General features: G+C 49.1%; 1 protein-coding gene across 1 annotated transcript in view; it reads right to left on the bottom strand.

The window, feature by feature from the left end:
• EPB41L1 (erythrocyte membrane protein band 4.1 like 1) overlaps positions 1–12,208 on the bottom strand; it is a 46,499-nt gene extending 34,291 nt beyond the window's left edge. The window contains exons 1-5 of the mRNA XM_065893622.1: positions 12,032–12,208; positions 10,987–11,151; positions 8,960–9,064; positions 8,311–8,353; positions 4,900–4,975 (exon numbers count right to left, since the gene is read on the bottom strand). Of these exons, the coding sequence (XP_065749694.1) occupies positions 4,900–4,975; positions 8,311–8,353; positions 8,960–9,064; positions 10,987–11,151; positions 12,032–12,208 (566 nt within the window). The remainder of the gene's footprint in view (positions 1–4,899; positions 4,976–8,310; positions 8,354–8,959; positions 9,065–10,986; positions 11,152–12,031) is intronic.
• Between the last annotated feature and the right edge of the window lie 4,773 nt (positions 12,209–16,981).

Here is a 16,981-nt window from a genome sequence, read left to right as displayed (position 1 = left end):
TCTCCATGGATGTAGAAAAAGCAGCTGATAAAATTCAACATCGATTCATGATAAAAACTCTTATGAAACTGCGTATAGAGGGAACATATCTCAACATAACAAAAGCTACTTATGGCAAACCCATAGCCAATATAATACTCAACAGTGAAAGCTGAAAGCCTTCTCTCTAAAATCTAGAACAAGACAAGGATACCCACTCTCATCACTTCTATTCAACATAGTATTTCAAGTCCTTGCTACAGCAATCAGTCAGGAAAAAGAAATAAAAGGTATCCAAACTGGTAGGGAAGAGGTAAAACTGTCATTATACGCAGACGACATGATATTACATATAGAAAGCCCTAGAGACGCCACACAAAAACTGCTAGAACTGACAAACGAATTCAGCAAGACAGCAGGATACAAGGTTGACATACAGAAATTGGCTGCATTTCTTTACACTTAACAATAAAATATCAGAAAGGAAATGTAAAAAAAAAATCCCTTTTATTTATTTTTTTAATCTATGATTTTTATTTTTAATTTCTGAATGCATCCAAGTGCTTCAAAATTCTTAAAACTGAAACATTATACAGCAAGAAAAAAAAAGACTTCTTTCTTGCCACCATGGAACAAGTTACCAATCCTCTACGTGCAGGAGCTCCATTATTGCTGGAAAAATCCCTTTCAAAATAACATCAAAAATAAAATAAAATACTTAGGAATAAACCTGACCAAGGAGGTAAAAGACTTATATGCTGAGAACTATAAAACATTAATAAAGGAAACTGAAGATGATTCAAAGAAATGGAAAGATATCCCATGCTCTTGTATTGGAAGAATTAACATTGTTAAAATGGCCATACTACCCAAAACAATCTACAGATTTAATGCAATCCCTATCAAATTACCCATGACATTTTTCACAGAACTAGAATAAATAATCCTAAAATTTATATGGAACCATAAAAGACCCAGAATTGCCAAAGTAATCCTGAGGAAAAAGAACAAAGCAGGAGGGACTTCCCTGGTGGGGCAGTGGTTAAGAATCCACCTGCCAGTGCAGGGGACATGGGTTAGAGCCCTGGTCTGGGGAGATCCCACCTGCTGCGGAGCAACTAAGCCCATGTGCCACAACTACTGAGCCTACACTCTACAGCCCATGAGCCACAACTACTGAAGCCCACCCGTGCTCTGCAACAAGAGAAGACACTGCAATGGGAAGCCCGCACAGTGCAATGAAGACTCAATGCAGTCAAAGATAAATAAATTTAAAAAAAATTTTTTTTAAAAAGAACAAAGCAGGAGGCATAACCCTCCCAGATTTCAGACAATACTACAAAGCTACAGTAATCAAAACAGCATGATATTGGCACAAAAACAGACATATGGATCAATGGAACAGAAGAGAGAGCCCAGAAATACACCCACACACCTATGGTCAATTAATCTTCGACAAAGGAGGCAAGAACATGCAATGGGGAAAAGACAGTCTCTTCAGCAAGTGGTGTTGGGAAAGTTGGACAGCTGCATGTAAACCAATGAAGTTAGAACACACCCTCACACCATACACAAAAATAAACTCAAAATGGCTTAAAGACTTAAATATAAGACAGGACACCATACAATTTCTAGAAGTGAACATAGCAAAACATTCTGACATAAATCGTACCAACATTTTCTTAGGTCAGTCTCCCAAGGCAATAGAAATAAAATCAAAAGTAAACAAATGGAACCTAAACAAACTTACAAGCTTTTGCACAGCAAAGGAAACCATAAACAAAACAAAAAGACAACATACGGACTGGGAGAAAATATTTGCAAATGATGTAACCAACAAGGGCTTAATTTCCAAAATACACAAACAGCTCATACAACTCAATAACAAAAAAAAACAAAACAACCCAATCAAAAAATGGGCAGAAGACCTAAATAGACATTTCTCCAAAATGACATATAGATGGCAAATAGGCACATGAAAAGATGTTCATCATCGGTAAATATTAGAGAAATGCAAATCAATACTACAATGAGGTACCACCTCACACCGGTCAGAATGGCCATCATTAAAAAGTCTGCAAATAACAAATGCTGGAGAGGGTGTGGCAGAAAGGGAACCCTCCTACACTGTTGGTGGGAATGTAAATTGGTGCAGCCACTATGGAAAACAGTATGGAAGTTCCTCAAAAAACTAAAAATACAGTTGCCATATGATCCAGCAATCCCACTCCTGGGCATATATCCAGAAAAAAACTGTAATTAGAAAAGATACATGCACCCCTAGGTTCACAGCAGCACTACTTACATTAGCCAAGACATGGAAGCAATCTAACTGTCCATCGACAGATGAGTGGATAAAGAAGATGTGGTACATATATACAATGGAATATTGCTCAGCCATAAAAAGAATGAAATATTGCCATTTACAGCAACATGGATGCAACTAGAGATTATCATACTAAGTGAAGTAAATCAGAAACAGAAAGACAAATACCACATGATATCACTTACATGTGGAATCTAAAATATGACACAAATGAACTTATCTATGAAACAGAAACAGACTCACAGACATAGAAAACAGACTTGCGGTTGCCAGAGGGGAGAGGGGGTGGGGGAGGCATGGAATGGGAGTTTGGGATCAGCAGTTGCAAACTATTGTATATAGAATGGATAAACAACAAGGTCCTACTGTATAGCACAGGGAACAATACTCAATATCCTATAATAAACCATAATGGAAAAGAATATGAAAAAGAATATATATATATGTATATATAACTGAATCATTTTCTGTACAGCAGAAATTAACACAACATTGTAAATCAACTATACTTCAATAAAATAAATTTTTTAAAATACATGTAGTTTTGGTTCATGGGTGTTTTTACCATGTAAATGTTATCAAACGCTATATCTGACCACACAGCTTGATTTTTCACTCCCAACTATGTGCCTTAGAGCCCTTCCCATGTCAGCACACGTGACCCCTTTATTCATTTTAACTTCTGCACCATATTCCACTGTCTGGACTAACCTGTTTGCCAACGTTTTCTCAAAACTTTTTTATTTGGCTCCAGCTCTAAATGAATTGTCCAAACTGGTTTAAAAGAAACATTTCCAACCACTAGGCCATGATTTTTATTATAACTTTCATGCACACTTGGATGATTTTACAACTTTTAGAACCATTACAAAGCACTTTTTATTCCTTTTTAAGTTACTGTGTAATTTTTTAAAATATTCCAGTTCATGCTCAGCCTATAATACCTCCTTGCCCACTTTGCTATGTTTCACCATTTTTTTTCCAATGACTTGTTTCTTTTCCTTTTAAGTGGCTTTTACTTAGTATAGTTTTTACTGCTCCACGACATTATTTTGCAGTCAGAACTGAAGCTCTGGCCAAAAGTACAATACATATGGCCTCAGTGTGTGCTCAGAGCCACGGCAGAGGCTCAGAGCCAGCAGCTGCTCAAACATTACAGGCATCGAGTGTGGGCTTATAAGCATATCATTCAAAAGTCTCCAAATTCAGAAATCATTACCAAACACACTGATCAGTCTTTCATTTCAGTCACTTTGTCATTCTGACCAGTTTATTTGGGTTCTAAATATTTTTGACTAAATCAGCTGCTACTACCACCCCATCCTCTGAGGCCAGCCACACCGGGCAGGGCTAACTTCCCTCCTGGTGTCCCTAGAGGCCCAATGTCCAGGAACCAGCACAAAGAGGAGAGGCACCAGTGGGCAAGACCAGGGGATGGGGGCTGTATTGGTCTAAAGCTCTCAGCCCTTTAGGGAATGAAGTTTAGACCCTGCTGCTGCCACCTTGGCCCCAAGCTGACCCTCAGGGATTAGAGCGGGGCTAATGAGGCCAAGGCCTCAGGTCTGATCTATTCCAGGGATATCTGTTTTATCTCCCAAGGCCAGAGTCCGTATCTTGACCTTGGCCCATTGCCTGGTAAATGGCAGAGATTAAGGAGGGACCCAGTAGGAGACAGAGGATGGCTTAGTAGCTCCCTCTCCTGCTGTAGGAATAACTCCAAGCCACATCCTACAGTTGGTGGGTGTTTAGGGCCGCCCAGCATAAGGATGACACAGCCCCAGGATATTGTAAAGTAAGACTATCTCTTTGGAAGGGGCTTAGATAAAGAGAAGGGCCCCTCCCTGTTTTGGATTTCAGAGGCAGGATGAGCCCCATGGAAGCTCTCATCCTGAGATGCTTTGCACCCCCTTCTAATCTTTAAGCCTTGTTATCTACTGGCACTGAGGCACAGGCCTGCACCTACAATCCATGTTCACCCCAGCAGCCTGGGCTTGCCTCCCTGGGGTGGTCACATGCCTCATTTGACTCCCACACGGCTGCCATGTGCACAGAGTAGCACACAGGACCAAACTCCCACTTGCAAAGGCATCTGTGTTCTAATCCCTCCTATCCCCAAAGTTAAAACCTGGCGGTCCAGCCAGCACATCGGCCTTCAGACATGTCTGCTTTATCCTACCCAGAGATGGCACACACCATGCTTTTTAAGAGTTCAAATTAGTTGCCAATATTTAAAAAGTGAGGTTTTTACTCTCAAATCTCTAGCTTCACTCCAACTATCAGGCCTGATTCCCACATGGCAGTGACTGCCCGAGCAGAACAGCAACTGTTTAAGCGGCATCTGTCCTCTTGAATTCACACTGAGCCCCACTGTTCCCTGTGACACCTCCCCCTCTGAAGTCAAGGGTCAGTTGCCATTGACCACTCTGTTTGCATCACTTTCTCTTGCACTGAGTTGGCTTCCCTTGTTGATGCTGTCTGCCCGGCCTCAGTAGGCATCTGGGTTTGCACCAGCCATCATGTAACCATATACCACCTTGTGTCTCCCAGGGCTCTGTGTCCATCCCCCTCCACCACCACCCCTCCCCAGCCCTCACCTTGTGATGTCTTCTGTCAGCTGGGCAGGGTCAGGGGGGTAGAACTTGACTGTGAAGGCAAAATTCCAGGGGCTGCCTGAGAGGAGAAGATGGGGGAGAGATCAGAGAGGCCCCATCTCACCCGTGGGTGGCCCAGATGCACCATGCCATGGGCAATTTTTCAGTCTTCCCATAACAATCATCTTAGGACAATCCAAAAAGAGAGGCTGGCACATTATTCCCACTTGACAGATGAGGAGACTGAGGCCCAGATTAACAGACTTGTGAACTAGCAGTGGGAAGGAAGGTAGAAAGAAAGAAAACAATGGTGCATGCCAGACATGCTGTTAATTACTTTACACACATTGCTTCATTAAACCTCACAACGTCCCTGTAAGTAAGTCCTTGATAATGATCATCCCCATTTTGTAAATGAGGACAGTGAGGCCCAGGCAGTAAAGTGGCCAGTCCAAGGTCACAAGCTAGGAAGTGGCAATGCTGAGGTTCAGGCCCAGGCCACCTGGATCCAGAGCCCATGCTCTTCCCTCTACACCAAAGTCTGTGCCCCAGGACATTAATGGGAAGATAATTAATCTAGAAAATACCACATTAAACAGGTTTCCTAACTTTGGACTTCTCAGAGCCCTCACTCTGCTACCGTGCATTGCACCTCTTGAAGGGGGACATGCATTCAAGAGTTCCCAGAATCCATCTGACCTGTTGCATCTATGTGTCACAGGGCATCCTTCCAGATTAAAGTTTCTCAGAAAACATGTTGCAAAACTCTGCCCTATATAATGGTGACTCCATCTCAGATGGCAGAATTGGATTATAAACAAGACCCCAAAGCAAATATAATGGGCTAAAAGTAACAAAGAACATTTCACAGGGATAAATGTTAACCTCCAAGTTTAGATATGAAAGATCAATGGTACACATTTACAAGGTAGAGAAAAATAAACGCTGTGGTTTCAGCTGGAAACAAGCTCTGCAAACCAAGAAGAGGGATGACCACTTAAGAAGAGGGGGGAGGGAGGAGGCCTTGACGAAAGGCCATAATCCAGAACAATGGTCAGACCACCCCTGGGACATTTTGGGCTCCATGCTCTAAAGGGACCTCTGACAAAGTGAGAAAGAGAGGCCCATCCAGGGCAGGGCTGTGGACATGAAGGGTTGGAGGCCATGCCATCACTACCATCCTGTCCCTGCAGGCATCACCATCTTCACCCTACAGCTGTCATGTCTCCAACACTTACTAAGTGCTGGTCGCTTGGCTTGCTAAGAACTTTACACGTGTTTTTGGAATTTAATCTTTATAGTGATCCTGAGGTAGACTTTCCTTTTAATAGATGAAGGTTTTGAGAGGTTAAGTCATTCTCCCAGGATCACCCAGCTAGTCAGCGATAGAAAACAGGTCTAGCCTCTGATCACATGACTCCACAACCTAGGCTCCTGACTGCAGCTGACTCCTTGGAAACAGCAGCCTCAAGGGGAAACAATCCCTGTCTCAAGAATAATAATGGGGGAGTTCCCTGGTGGCCTAGTTGTTAGGATTCCGGGCTTTCACCGCCATGACCCCGCTTCAATCCCGGGGAGCTGAGATCTCACAAGCCGCACAGCACAGCCAAGAAAAAAAGAGAGCGAGAGAATAATGGTAATAATTAATAATAATAATAATGGCTAATATAAACTGGGTGTTACTATGGGCAGGCACCTTTTAGGTGTTGAACACCTAATAACTCATTTAATCCTCACAACAACCCTAAAGATAAGGGTTACCCCCACTTTACAGATGACGGGGCACAGAGCAATTAAATAACAAAAGGAAGCAGTGATGGAGTCAGGATTCAAATCCACGCAGTCTACTTCCTGCATCTGTCCTTTTAACCGTCACACCAGATTGCCTCCTACTACGTGAAGCACCTACTATGTGCTGGCTGTTGTCCACACTCACATCACTGAACCTTCATCCCCACCTAGTGAGGCAGTAATCACTAATCCACTTGCTAGGGAGATGTGGGAATCCAGAGAGGTGGAGGAATTGCCCCCAGTGCCCTAGGTGATGGGCCCTGAGATTTGGGAGGAAATATACCCAACTCTGAAGGCCAGGACACAAGGACTCAGGTGCCACCTTCAGAAGGTTGGAGTTGTCACAAATCAAGAAAGTGGGTAAAAAATTGCTCTGTGGGGGCCCCAGAAGCCAGAACTGGGGTGAGTGGGTGGAGACTGCAGGGGTAGGAACAGAGACTGTGGCTTTACTAAATAAAGGAGGAAGCCCTGCTCCTTCATAACCCGAGGGGACCACTTCTTGCCCTGGGGAGGGAGTCAAGACCCAAAGATTCTGTCAGCAGCTTCTCTTTTCTAAGGTCCTGGTCCTTCTCAAACACTCTCAGCTACTGTGTGTGTTCTGATTCTTTCAGGCATGAGAGCCAGGCCTCCCAGCTGGGCTGGGGTTCCTGGGGACAGCATAAAGGCCAGGCCTAGGACCCTGTTGGCCCCAGAGAGGGGGGCTCTGTCCGTGAGCCTGCCTCTTTATCTCCAACTTACAGGAGGCTACAAGAAGCATCCCTCAAGCCCCCTCCTGCATAGTCAGCTGGCATCCCTAGGCCCAGCTGCCTGCTGTCACAGCAACAGGCTTGGCTCTAGCTTTCCAGCCAGGGGACCAGGAAGCCCAAGCACAGCCAAGGGGAGGAGCCCCCAGTGGAGGCATCACTGCCTCTAGGCTCCAAGTCCCCACTCACCGCATGCCCCCTGGCTGAGGCCACCTACCTCCCCCTTCTGGCGTTTGAAGGCTGCCCCGCCTCCCTCCCAACATGCCTTTTTTCCTCTGGGCCAGAAAAGACAGGTTTTTGGCTTGCTCATCTGTCTTTGACCCAGGCCTTGAAAAGAGTGCAGGATGGTGCCAGGGGGCCAGGGCTCAAGACCTGGCGTGGCCCATACCTCACTCTGTGATCTTGGGTAAACACCTGCCTCTTTCTGGGCCTCAGTCACCCATCATTAAACACAGGACACATTCACTCCTTTCAGTTGGCAGTGGCCTAGAGTACTGTGGGGACAAGGATTCTGAGCTGAGTCAAAGGTCACTGATCACCGAAGCCTGCACTGGCCCTGGACAGAAGGGTGGCTGTTTTGAGGCCATCGGTCTGTCCCCTTGCCCTAGATGACTCTGCAGGTCCCTTCTAGGGCTGACGTCCTGAAGGCAGCTGTGATCCCTCTGCTAACCTGCTGGGTGACTCCTCTTGTCCAGGCCTCAGGCTCCTCATCTCTAAAACAATACCCTGCCTTCCCCAAGATGTGCCACACACAGCAAACGAACTCACGGGTCCGAACGCACTTCCCAAAGGAGGAAGGAGCAGCGCACCTAGGGCCCTCAAGGCCTGGAGCCCCCCCTCCACCTTCCACTACCAGTTCCAACCACAGCAAGTCACTCACTCCGGATCTGCTTCTTGATTTCCTTGGAGGGGTCCAGCCAGTTCTGTAGGAGAAGATAGAGTTCATTAGAGGGAGATGGAGGAGGGGACTTGGGTAGGGCTAGGAGAGAGAAACGTCCCGAAATGCCCTGCCAACAGCCCCTCAGCTGGGAACACCCTTCTCTGGCTGAGCTGTCTGGGTCCTTTCCCCAGGGGACTGGGAGGTAAGGGAATGAGGCCTGGCTTCACTCAGGGTTTGGGACCCCGGGCCCTGGGCCTGGCAGTGCTTGGAGGCAGCACGGTGAACGGGTAATGCAGCTGCAGTGGGATTGGTGGGAAGAAGGAAACTCGGGCAGGAGTTTCCCAAGGGTGGGGAAGAGGGGCTGGGGGTGAGTGCCTCAGCTCCCACAGGAAGCCATGCCACGGCTCTCCAGATACCCATCTGGGGCTGACTTGCAGGCCCCCAAGGAAGGGGCACAGGGGAGACAGAGAACTGAGGATGGACAGGGCAGGCTGAACCCTGGAGGCGTGCAGACAGAAGGTACCTAATGAAGATCTGAGGACTGATGGAAGCCATGGGATGTGGCCAGGCCAATGGGGGCCTAAGGGAAGAGACCCCACCACCACCCAGGGCAGGCCTTCCAGTCAGCCCCACTCCCCAGTCCAGGCACCTTCTGGCTGTCGGCATCACAGAAGGTCAGGCCAAAGTAGTCCTTCTCCAGGAGGTTGAGGTGCTCACAGACCAGGTCAAACAGCACCTGGCCCCGGCCGTGTTTCTGAAGAGAAGAGCAGAGCTGCCGTGAGGCCGGAACGCACCTCAGCATGGGGCGGGGAGATGCCCCAGGCTCCACCAGGACGACCTGAAAACCTGCAAGAGGTTTCCAGCATCTGGGGAGGATCTCAGCACTCCTGCCACCCACCTGGCTCTCCTCTCCAAGTCCTAAGGAATCCTGGGGGGACACTAATGCCTAGCCCATCAACTGCCTTCTTCCAAGCCCTGCTGGGGCCCTCCTAGAGCTCAGACCTGCTTGGGGGAAAGCTAGAGTGGGGTGGGGGAGTGACTGATTTTTCCTTCCTGTACAGTGATTAGGAGAAACAGGCTAAGTTGGACCCAAGGAGCAGAAAACCAAAAGTCTGAGTTTTGAGTGTGAGAGGAAGAGACAAGCCACCTGACATGTGAGGGACATGGGCAGGGGAGGAGGGGAGGGCCTGGGACTCAGGGTCACAGCGTGACTGTCCTCCCCTGGCCCCTCCCCTTACACTAAGGGAGCATCACCTCTACCCAGGCAGCAAGTGAGGTTCCACAGGGGCTCACAGAGCCTAAGTCAGCCTCAGCTGCAAGCAGCACTGTTCGAGCCACCTTCTCCCCTCAACTCCCATCAGCAAGGCGTGGTACCTCTCTGAACACCATCTGGGCCTGAGGATTCAGAAGGACAAAGCCCAGAACCTGGCTGGGTACCCCAAACCCACAGGGGTGAGGATGAGCATCGATAAAGGGATCACGGGGCAGGGGGCGCATGAAGCAGTCACTACCCAAAGAGGCAGCGGACTCCAGGGAGCGGGTGAGGTCCCCGCAAGGTCTGGCTAGGTCACTGGGGACTGGCACCAGGCCTGAATGTGGGGAGCAGCTGGGAAACCAAGGGATTCCTGAGCCTGGAGGAGAGCTTCAGAGAGAGTGGCCTCGGCCAAACCCTTACACTCTTCTAGGGGAGCTGAAACAGCACCTTGGGGCCACCATGGGCAGGAGGAAAGAGGGAGAAGATATCCCTTTGTTTTGCCCAGGAGTAGGCCAGATGTCCACCCTGCAACCTTTCTATGGAAGAAATAAACATTAAAAAAAAAAACAAAAAAAAAACCCAACCCGGCAAAGACGACAGAGCCAGCCTCCCAGGCCTCAGAAGTCGGTCCCTTAAGACCAGGGATCAGGGGAGAAAGGAAGGTGGGTCCTGTAACTCTCAGCAGTAAAGCCACCCTCTGGACTCTTCCATACACGTGGATGGGCCAGGAATGGTGCCTGGACCGCGGCAGAACCTCGAAGGGGGCAAGTGAGAGCTCAGAATTCGGGTGGGAGTTCCAGCCTGTACAGGAAAGGGAGATGCTACATGTGGGACCAGGAGGGCTGACCCCAGAGAGGAGGTGTCTGCTCAGCCACCCACTGTGGGCCAGAGCCATGCCACAGGGTGTCTCCACAGCCTGGGGGGGAGGGTCCTTCCAATGGGCCACCTCCCTATGCCTGGGGGACGCCTCCCCATGGAAGCCTCGAGTGACCAGTTTGTCCTGGTGCCCTGGATAGGGTACTTCACAGGGAGAAGCGTTCTCCACACCCATTATATACATGAAAATGATTCTGGTTGAAACCTCAGCGTCTGCTGGGTGAGATGAAAGAGCCCAGGTCCTACCAGGCTACAGATCAGCCCTGAAATGGTGACTCCTTGCCGAGGTACAGCCACCCTGATTCCTGGCACCAGCCCTGTGCCTCGCCTAACACTATCTGCAATGAGAAGAGCCCTCTGCGGGCCTCAGTGCCACCATCTGTGCAAAGGAGGGCCGGCTGGGTCACCTCCCCAGGACGCGGCAGTCGGTCCAGGCCTCCTTGAAGAGTGGATGCCCTCTGGCTTGGCCCAGGCTGAATGTGCACAGAGGCCTGTCCTGGCTCTGAGGATGGTGGACCAAGGACGGGGCCTGTGATGCTCCCTACCTCCACCTCACACTCATATTCAGAGGCATCGAGCAGAGTGACTCGGCAGACGGCACTCTTGTATTTCTTGGCAATCTTCTGGGGCGACTTCTGGGCCTTGCTGGGCGTGGTCCTCTCCGACAGGCCATCGGCCTCCCCGAAGTCCTTCTCCTCCATGTCTAGGCTCTACAGGTCCAACCAAGGGAAGGGTTTAGTCAGCGAGCTAGAAACCATAGCTTTGCGTCCAAATGAGATGCAATAAGGATGAAGCTGGGGCTCAGACAGACCCCAAAATGAGAGCCACTGCCCCCTAAGACCCCCCAGGTGACCACGGTCAATGATGGGTGTGTGCAGGAAGACAGCCAGAGCTTCTGCGTACAATGGGTGGGCTCATACGAGGGGTCCACTGCTCCCCTGCAGGCGGGAGCTGTCCTATCTGCCGAGAACAGCGCATGAGTGATCAGGACATGGTCTCCTCCTCCTCAGTCTGTCACTGGGTCTAGCATGAGGCTGGGACTGATCTAGTGGAGGGAAGGGAGGTCAGAGCCCTGCCCACTAGTCCTAACTCTGTCACTGACACCCTCAATGACCTTGGCCAAGTCCCTGCCCTCTCTGGTCCAGCTGTGAATTCGGGGAGGTGTGAATTCAATGGCTAGATGAACCCCCAAGTCCTCTGTCTCTTTTTAGGGTGATCAATTTTGCTCTGCAGTCACCCTGGGCTTGCCCCGCTAGAATGGACAGCCTTGGGGGATAGGAAAATAAGGTTGAAAGAACACCGATTTTCAAAATCAGATCTAGATCTGACTTGCACTTCTGTCGCTTTATAGCAATGTGACTTTGGGTAACTCACTTCACCCTGCTGAGGCTCTGTTTCCCCAAGTGTAAAATGGGGAAATCAATAGTTACCTTCTTAGGTCTCAGGGAATTAATTACAGAAATGAACACTATGCCCCCTGCACAGTGCTTGGCATGTAAGGGGTCAATAATACATCTCAGTTTCCTTGTTGCCTCCCTTCTGGAGGACTGGCTGGGCAGGAAGAGGGATCCCGTGCTCTCAGGCACACACCTGTTCGGCAGGCCGGGCGTCCTGATGGGGCGGATGCTTCTCAATGGAGTTGGCCTCGGGATGGCCGTGGCCTGCGGGGGTCACAGGGGTAGTAGCTGCTGCGGCTGCCTCAGGCTGCTGCGGGGCCTCCTCCTGAGCCTTCTTCACCTCAGAATCTGGGCCTGTCTCTGTTGTCATGGTGACCAGCACGCCTGCATTGGCACAAAGGAGAGAGCACGTGATGGGGGAGAGGGGTAGCAGTGGTACGACAGAACGGTGTGAGGGGCACAGGAACCACACGTGGAGAGAGACAGATGGAGACAAACGGACAAAGAGCCACAGAGAGAAGGAGGAGGGAGGGAGGGAGAGACAGAGGAAGTGAGGATGGGGACAGAGTCATGAGAAGTGAGGACTCGGTGGCAACAGCCGAGGTCACAGACCCCCACCCACCCTTGTGCCATATAGCTCCTCAGGGACTCCAAGCTCTTGGCCCAGGTCTGGAATCAGGGCCCTTCCTAAGGGTGAGGAGAGTCTCTCCAGGGGGCCCCACTCTGCCAAGAGCACCAGGGACAGTCAGTGATCACCTCCAGGCAGGCCCTTGGCCAGGCTGTCTCTCCCACTATAGCACCTGGCACACGGTAGCCCCTCAATCAATGTGGGATAAATGGAACTCAACCCAAAGAGCCCTGTGCTCCTGGCCTTTCCAGCCCTGACATCGGACAAGGCTCTTCATGCCCCAAGCCTCAATAATTCCTGCCCCCTGACTTCACAGGGATGTTGTCAGGATGTACTTAAAGGGATAATGCAGGAAGGTACTCTTAAAAAACGCATAGCCCTGATGATGTCAAAGTCAGGCGAACTGGACTCGGGCTCCACATCTGCCACAAATGGGCAGTCGGTTGGTCTCACTAGGACTCATCCAAAAAGCGAGGGACTTAGAAATTATCTCTGCAACTGACTATTCTTATCATTTCCCCCTCAGAGCAGGAAGTGAGGAGATTTCAGAGAATCAAGGACCTGTTGCCCAGCTGCTCTTTGGAATAAGCAAATTGCAAAGAGAGAAAAGGAGCGAGAGAAAGAAAGAAAGAGAGAGAAAGAAAGAATGGCATGGCCCCATTTTTATATTAAAAAAAATACCAATAACCTCAACAATACATCTTGGTGTTTGTACACATGTAGTAAAAGATCTGAAAGGATAACCAAAGTTAAGAGAGGTTAATAATTCAGAAGTGGATAGAGGAAAAAGAGAGAGGGTGGGATAAGAGAGGGAGCTTCATTTTTTACTTCATACACTTTGGAATTACTTGTATAATTTTAAAAATACATCTATATTTTTTTAACCCATGTTGTTTGTTTGTTTGTTTGTTTTTAGGAAGGCAAAAGCACCCATTTCTGACCCCCATTGATCAAAACAAACCTCTCAAAAAAAAAAAAATTTGGAGCTAAAACCGGGTAACAGAGAAATGAGCAGGAACCCGCACCCCTGAGTCTAAAGCCTTCCTCCGAATCCATCATACTAAATGAGAAAGATCCAGATGAGACTTGGCAGGTCCCTCCCTCACCCCACCCACCATGGGGCCTTGGATGGGCAGTTAGACAGACAGACACAGGATTCACCCTGGGCTGTGCACATGCTCCAAGCCCCAGCCCCACCTTTCCTTTTTATTCTTCAGTTTCTCCCCCTGCCTTCCAGGGGCCACCAGCCCCACCCAAAGCAAGGGGCACTGGACAGAAAGTCAGGGGCCCTGAGCACCCCACTCAGCCACCCAACATCTCTAGGGCCCTAGAGAGGACACGAGCATCCTCAATTCCCACATCGTGGATAATGAGTGGAACACTTTGTAAACTGGAGCTCATAGCACAAATGAGAGGATCTGTTGTTACAGATGCCACCGTTAAGAAGATGAGGAGGAAGGGAAGGTCTTGGTCCACATTGCCTCAACCCCACCCAAAAATGCTTTCCACTCACGTCATTACCCCGGGCTTTAAGGGTATAATTTAAAGCCATAGTTAAATAAAGGCTCTCTGTTGCTTATATGACACTAAGTGCTGACTCTGTGCCAGAGCTCAAAGCAAGAAGAGCTGCTCAGGGGGGCTCACAGCCTCATGGTGTCAAACTGAGACATATCTGCCTGGCTCTGGATTTCTTCTAAGCCCTCACTGGAGGATATCAGCCATAATGCTAGATAAGGCCTACAGGGAAGAGCCCTTAAAATAAATGCTGGCTTAATTTTGCTTCAAAAAAAAACAAAACAAAACAGAACCCATAGACTAATCTGTATGTTTTGTGCTGGGAGAAGCAGAATCCACATGCCCCTCATGGGTCCAGGGAGCCCAGCGCATCTACTCCCACCTCTGCCTCAGTCTGATTTCAGCCCGTACTCTCTGAACCTTCCCTGGGCCTACATCATCTTGGAAATAGCCAGGAGAGTAATCTTAAATAAATATCCCGGTCTTTCACCACCCAGGTCTCCAGCAGAGGCTGCTGGCATGACTGCCTGGTGCTGGGAGAACCTCAGAGGAAAGGAGCTGGAAGCCTTCTGAGATAATTAGTCTTCTCCTCTTCTTTTACAGGTGAGACGCAGAGAGCAAAAGAGGCTTGAGTGGGACTTCCCTGATGGAACAGTGGTTAAGAATCCGCCTGTCAATGCAGGGTTTGAGCCCTGGTCCAGGAAGATCCCATGTGCCGCGGAGCAACTAAGCCCGTGCGCCACAACTACTGAGCCTGCGCTCTAGAGCCTGCGAGCCACAACTACTGAGCCCATGTACCGCAACTACTGAAACCCGAGCGCCTAGAGCCCATGCTCCGCAACAAGAGAAGCCACCACAATGAGAAGCTCGTGCGCCGCAACGAAGAGTAGCCCCTCTCGCTGCAACTAGAGAAAGCCCACGCACAGCAACAAAGACCCAACGCAGCCAAAAATAAATTAATTAATTAATTAAAAAAAAAATATATATATATATATCATGGAAGGGACTTCCCTGGTGGTCCAGTGGTTAAGAATCCACCTTCCAACGAAGGGGACGTGGGTTCAATACCTGGTTGGGGAACTAAGATCCCACATGCTGCGGGGCGACAAAGCCTGCGCCCTGCAGAGCCCACACGCCACAACTGGAAAGCCTGTGTGTCCCAACTGCTGAGCCCATGAGCTCTGGAGCCCGTGCGCCACAACTAGAGAGAAGCCCACGTGCTGCAACGAAATATCCCGTGTGCTGCAGCTAAGACCCGATGCAGCCAAATAAATAAATATATATATATATATTTTTAAAAATCATGGAATCATGGAAAATTTTCACCAGAGTGAAAAAGCATGATACACAACAGTTTGTACAGATTGACCCTATTTTGATTAATGCACACATACAGTTCCAGAAATTTCAGTCAAGTATATTAACTATGGTTGCTTCTAGAAGGCAGGTCTACAAATCATTTTTTTCTTCTTTCTGTTTAACTGTAGTTCTCATTTTTTTCTACTATACTTGGAGATTTCTTGAATGATTTAAAAAAACTAGAAGTTAAAAAATAAATTTTTCCAATGCACATGGCCTGGTATGACAGGATGAGAAAGAGATAAACAAAATCTGTTTAAATTCTAAAAAAAGTTATGAATTAAAAAGAAAAATCATATTATTATTTTTTAAACCTATGATGAGATCCTTCTGTATCTCACAAGTCCAGGGATAACGGCATGGTTCTCTCACTGGGGCACAGAAAGCGAGCCAAGAACCTGGCCTTGGCTTCTACCACAGCCAGTCACGTGGGCACAGTTCTGCCCAGGCCCAGGTGAGCACAGACTGATGGAGCCCGCTGCGCAGCCAAGCCGGCCAGGCACCGTAGGGGACCCAGAGGGACATGTGCTGGTTCCTGTGGAGCTCATCGCAACACGGGAGGAGGATACTCACCCAGGATGTGACTTAGATTTGCCAGTGTACATTTCAGCCTCTAGAAGATTCTGGGACCTGGTGATCAGGAGTATGGCCTGGAGTTCCCAAAGAAGACTTAGAGGGTAGGGAGTGCAGGGTGAGGGAGTTAGGTTTTGAAAAAAGGGAGAATCTAGACAGGAGACGGCAGGGAGGGCATTTGGGCTGAGTCACTACGCGGGCAAACGCCCAGATGTGGGAATAAGTAGGGCTGTGCGGAGGACAGGGAGGAGCCTTGACATCCTGACTCCTTGGAACAAGAAGCCTAGAAAGGTGAGCTCCACCCAGCCTGGCAGGAGGGACAGGCTGGAGTCAGGGAGAAGGGAAGGAGTGCGGTGGGGGGATGGGGGCTGGCAGCCTTGCAAGAGTCAGAAGTGTTACTCTGCTGGAAAGGGCAAGACTCCCATTGCTGAGCCACTGTGGGCCAGGCCCAGCATCAGGGACCCCATACACAGTCATCTCATGGACCCCTCCATGCAGGGCAGCAAGGCAGGGGGCAGACCCAGGTCAGTCAGACCTAGACACGGAGCCCGGCTCCACCACTAGCTCACTCTGGGACCTTGGGCAAGTGACTTCACTCCTCTGAGCCTAGGTCACCTCACCTATAAAACAGAGATAGTCTTCCCTCCCTCTCAGGGGGGTGATGGAGATTCAGGAAAATAACATAAAGACGGCACCCAATAAAACAACCCTGAGAGGGTCCAGAATTACAAGCAGTAATGGGAAGCCAGAGTGGGGAGTGGTCTGGGAAGCAGTTTAGAAGTGGCCACCCAGGGACTTCCTTGGTGGTCCAGTGGCAAGACTCCATGCTTCCACCGCAGGGGGCACGGGTTGAATCCCTGGCCGGGGAACTCAGATCTCACATGCCGCATGGTGCGGCCAGAAAAAAAACAACAAAAAAAGAAGTGCCCACCCATAACAGATGCATAGAGGGAGACAGAGGCCGGCAAAGCCTAACTGATGACACTAACATATGAAAACCCAAATGCACAGGATTAGAAAAGGGAAAGGTCAGCCAGAGAGGTAAATTCTGACAGTGCCTGCGCCAGC

The sequence above is a fragment of the Phocoena phocoena genome, chromosome 15, assembly GCF_963924675.1.
Source record: "Phocoena phocoena chromosome 15, mPhoPho1.1, whole genome shotgun sequence".
NCBI lineage: Eukaryota > Metazoa > Chordata > Mammalia > Artiodactyla > Phocoenidae > Phocoena > Phocoena phocoena.
Note: the sequence above shows the minus strand (reverse complement) of the source record. Positions and strands in the feature narration are given on the sequence as shown.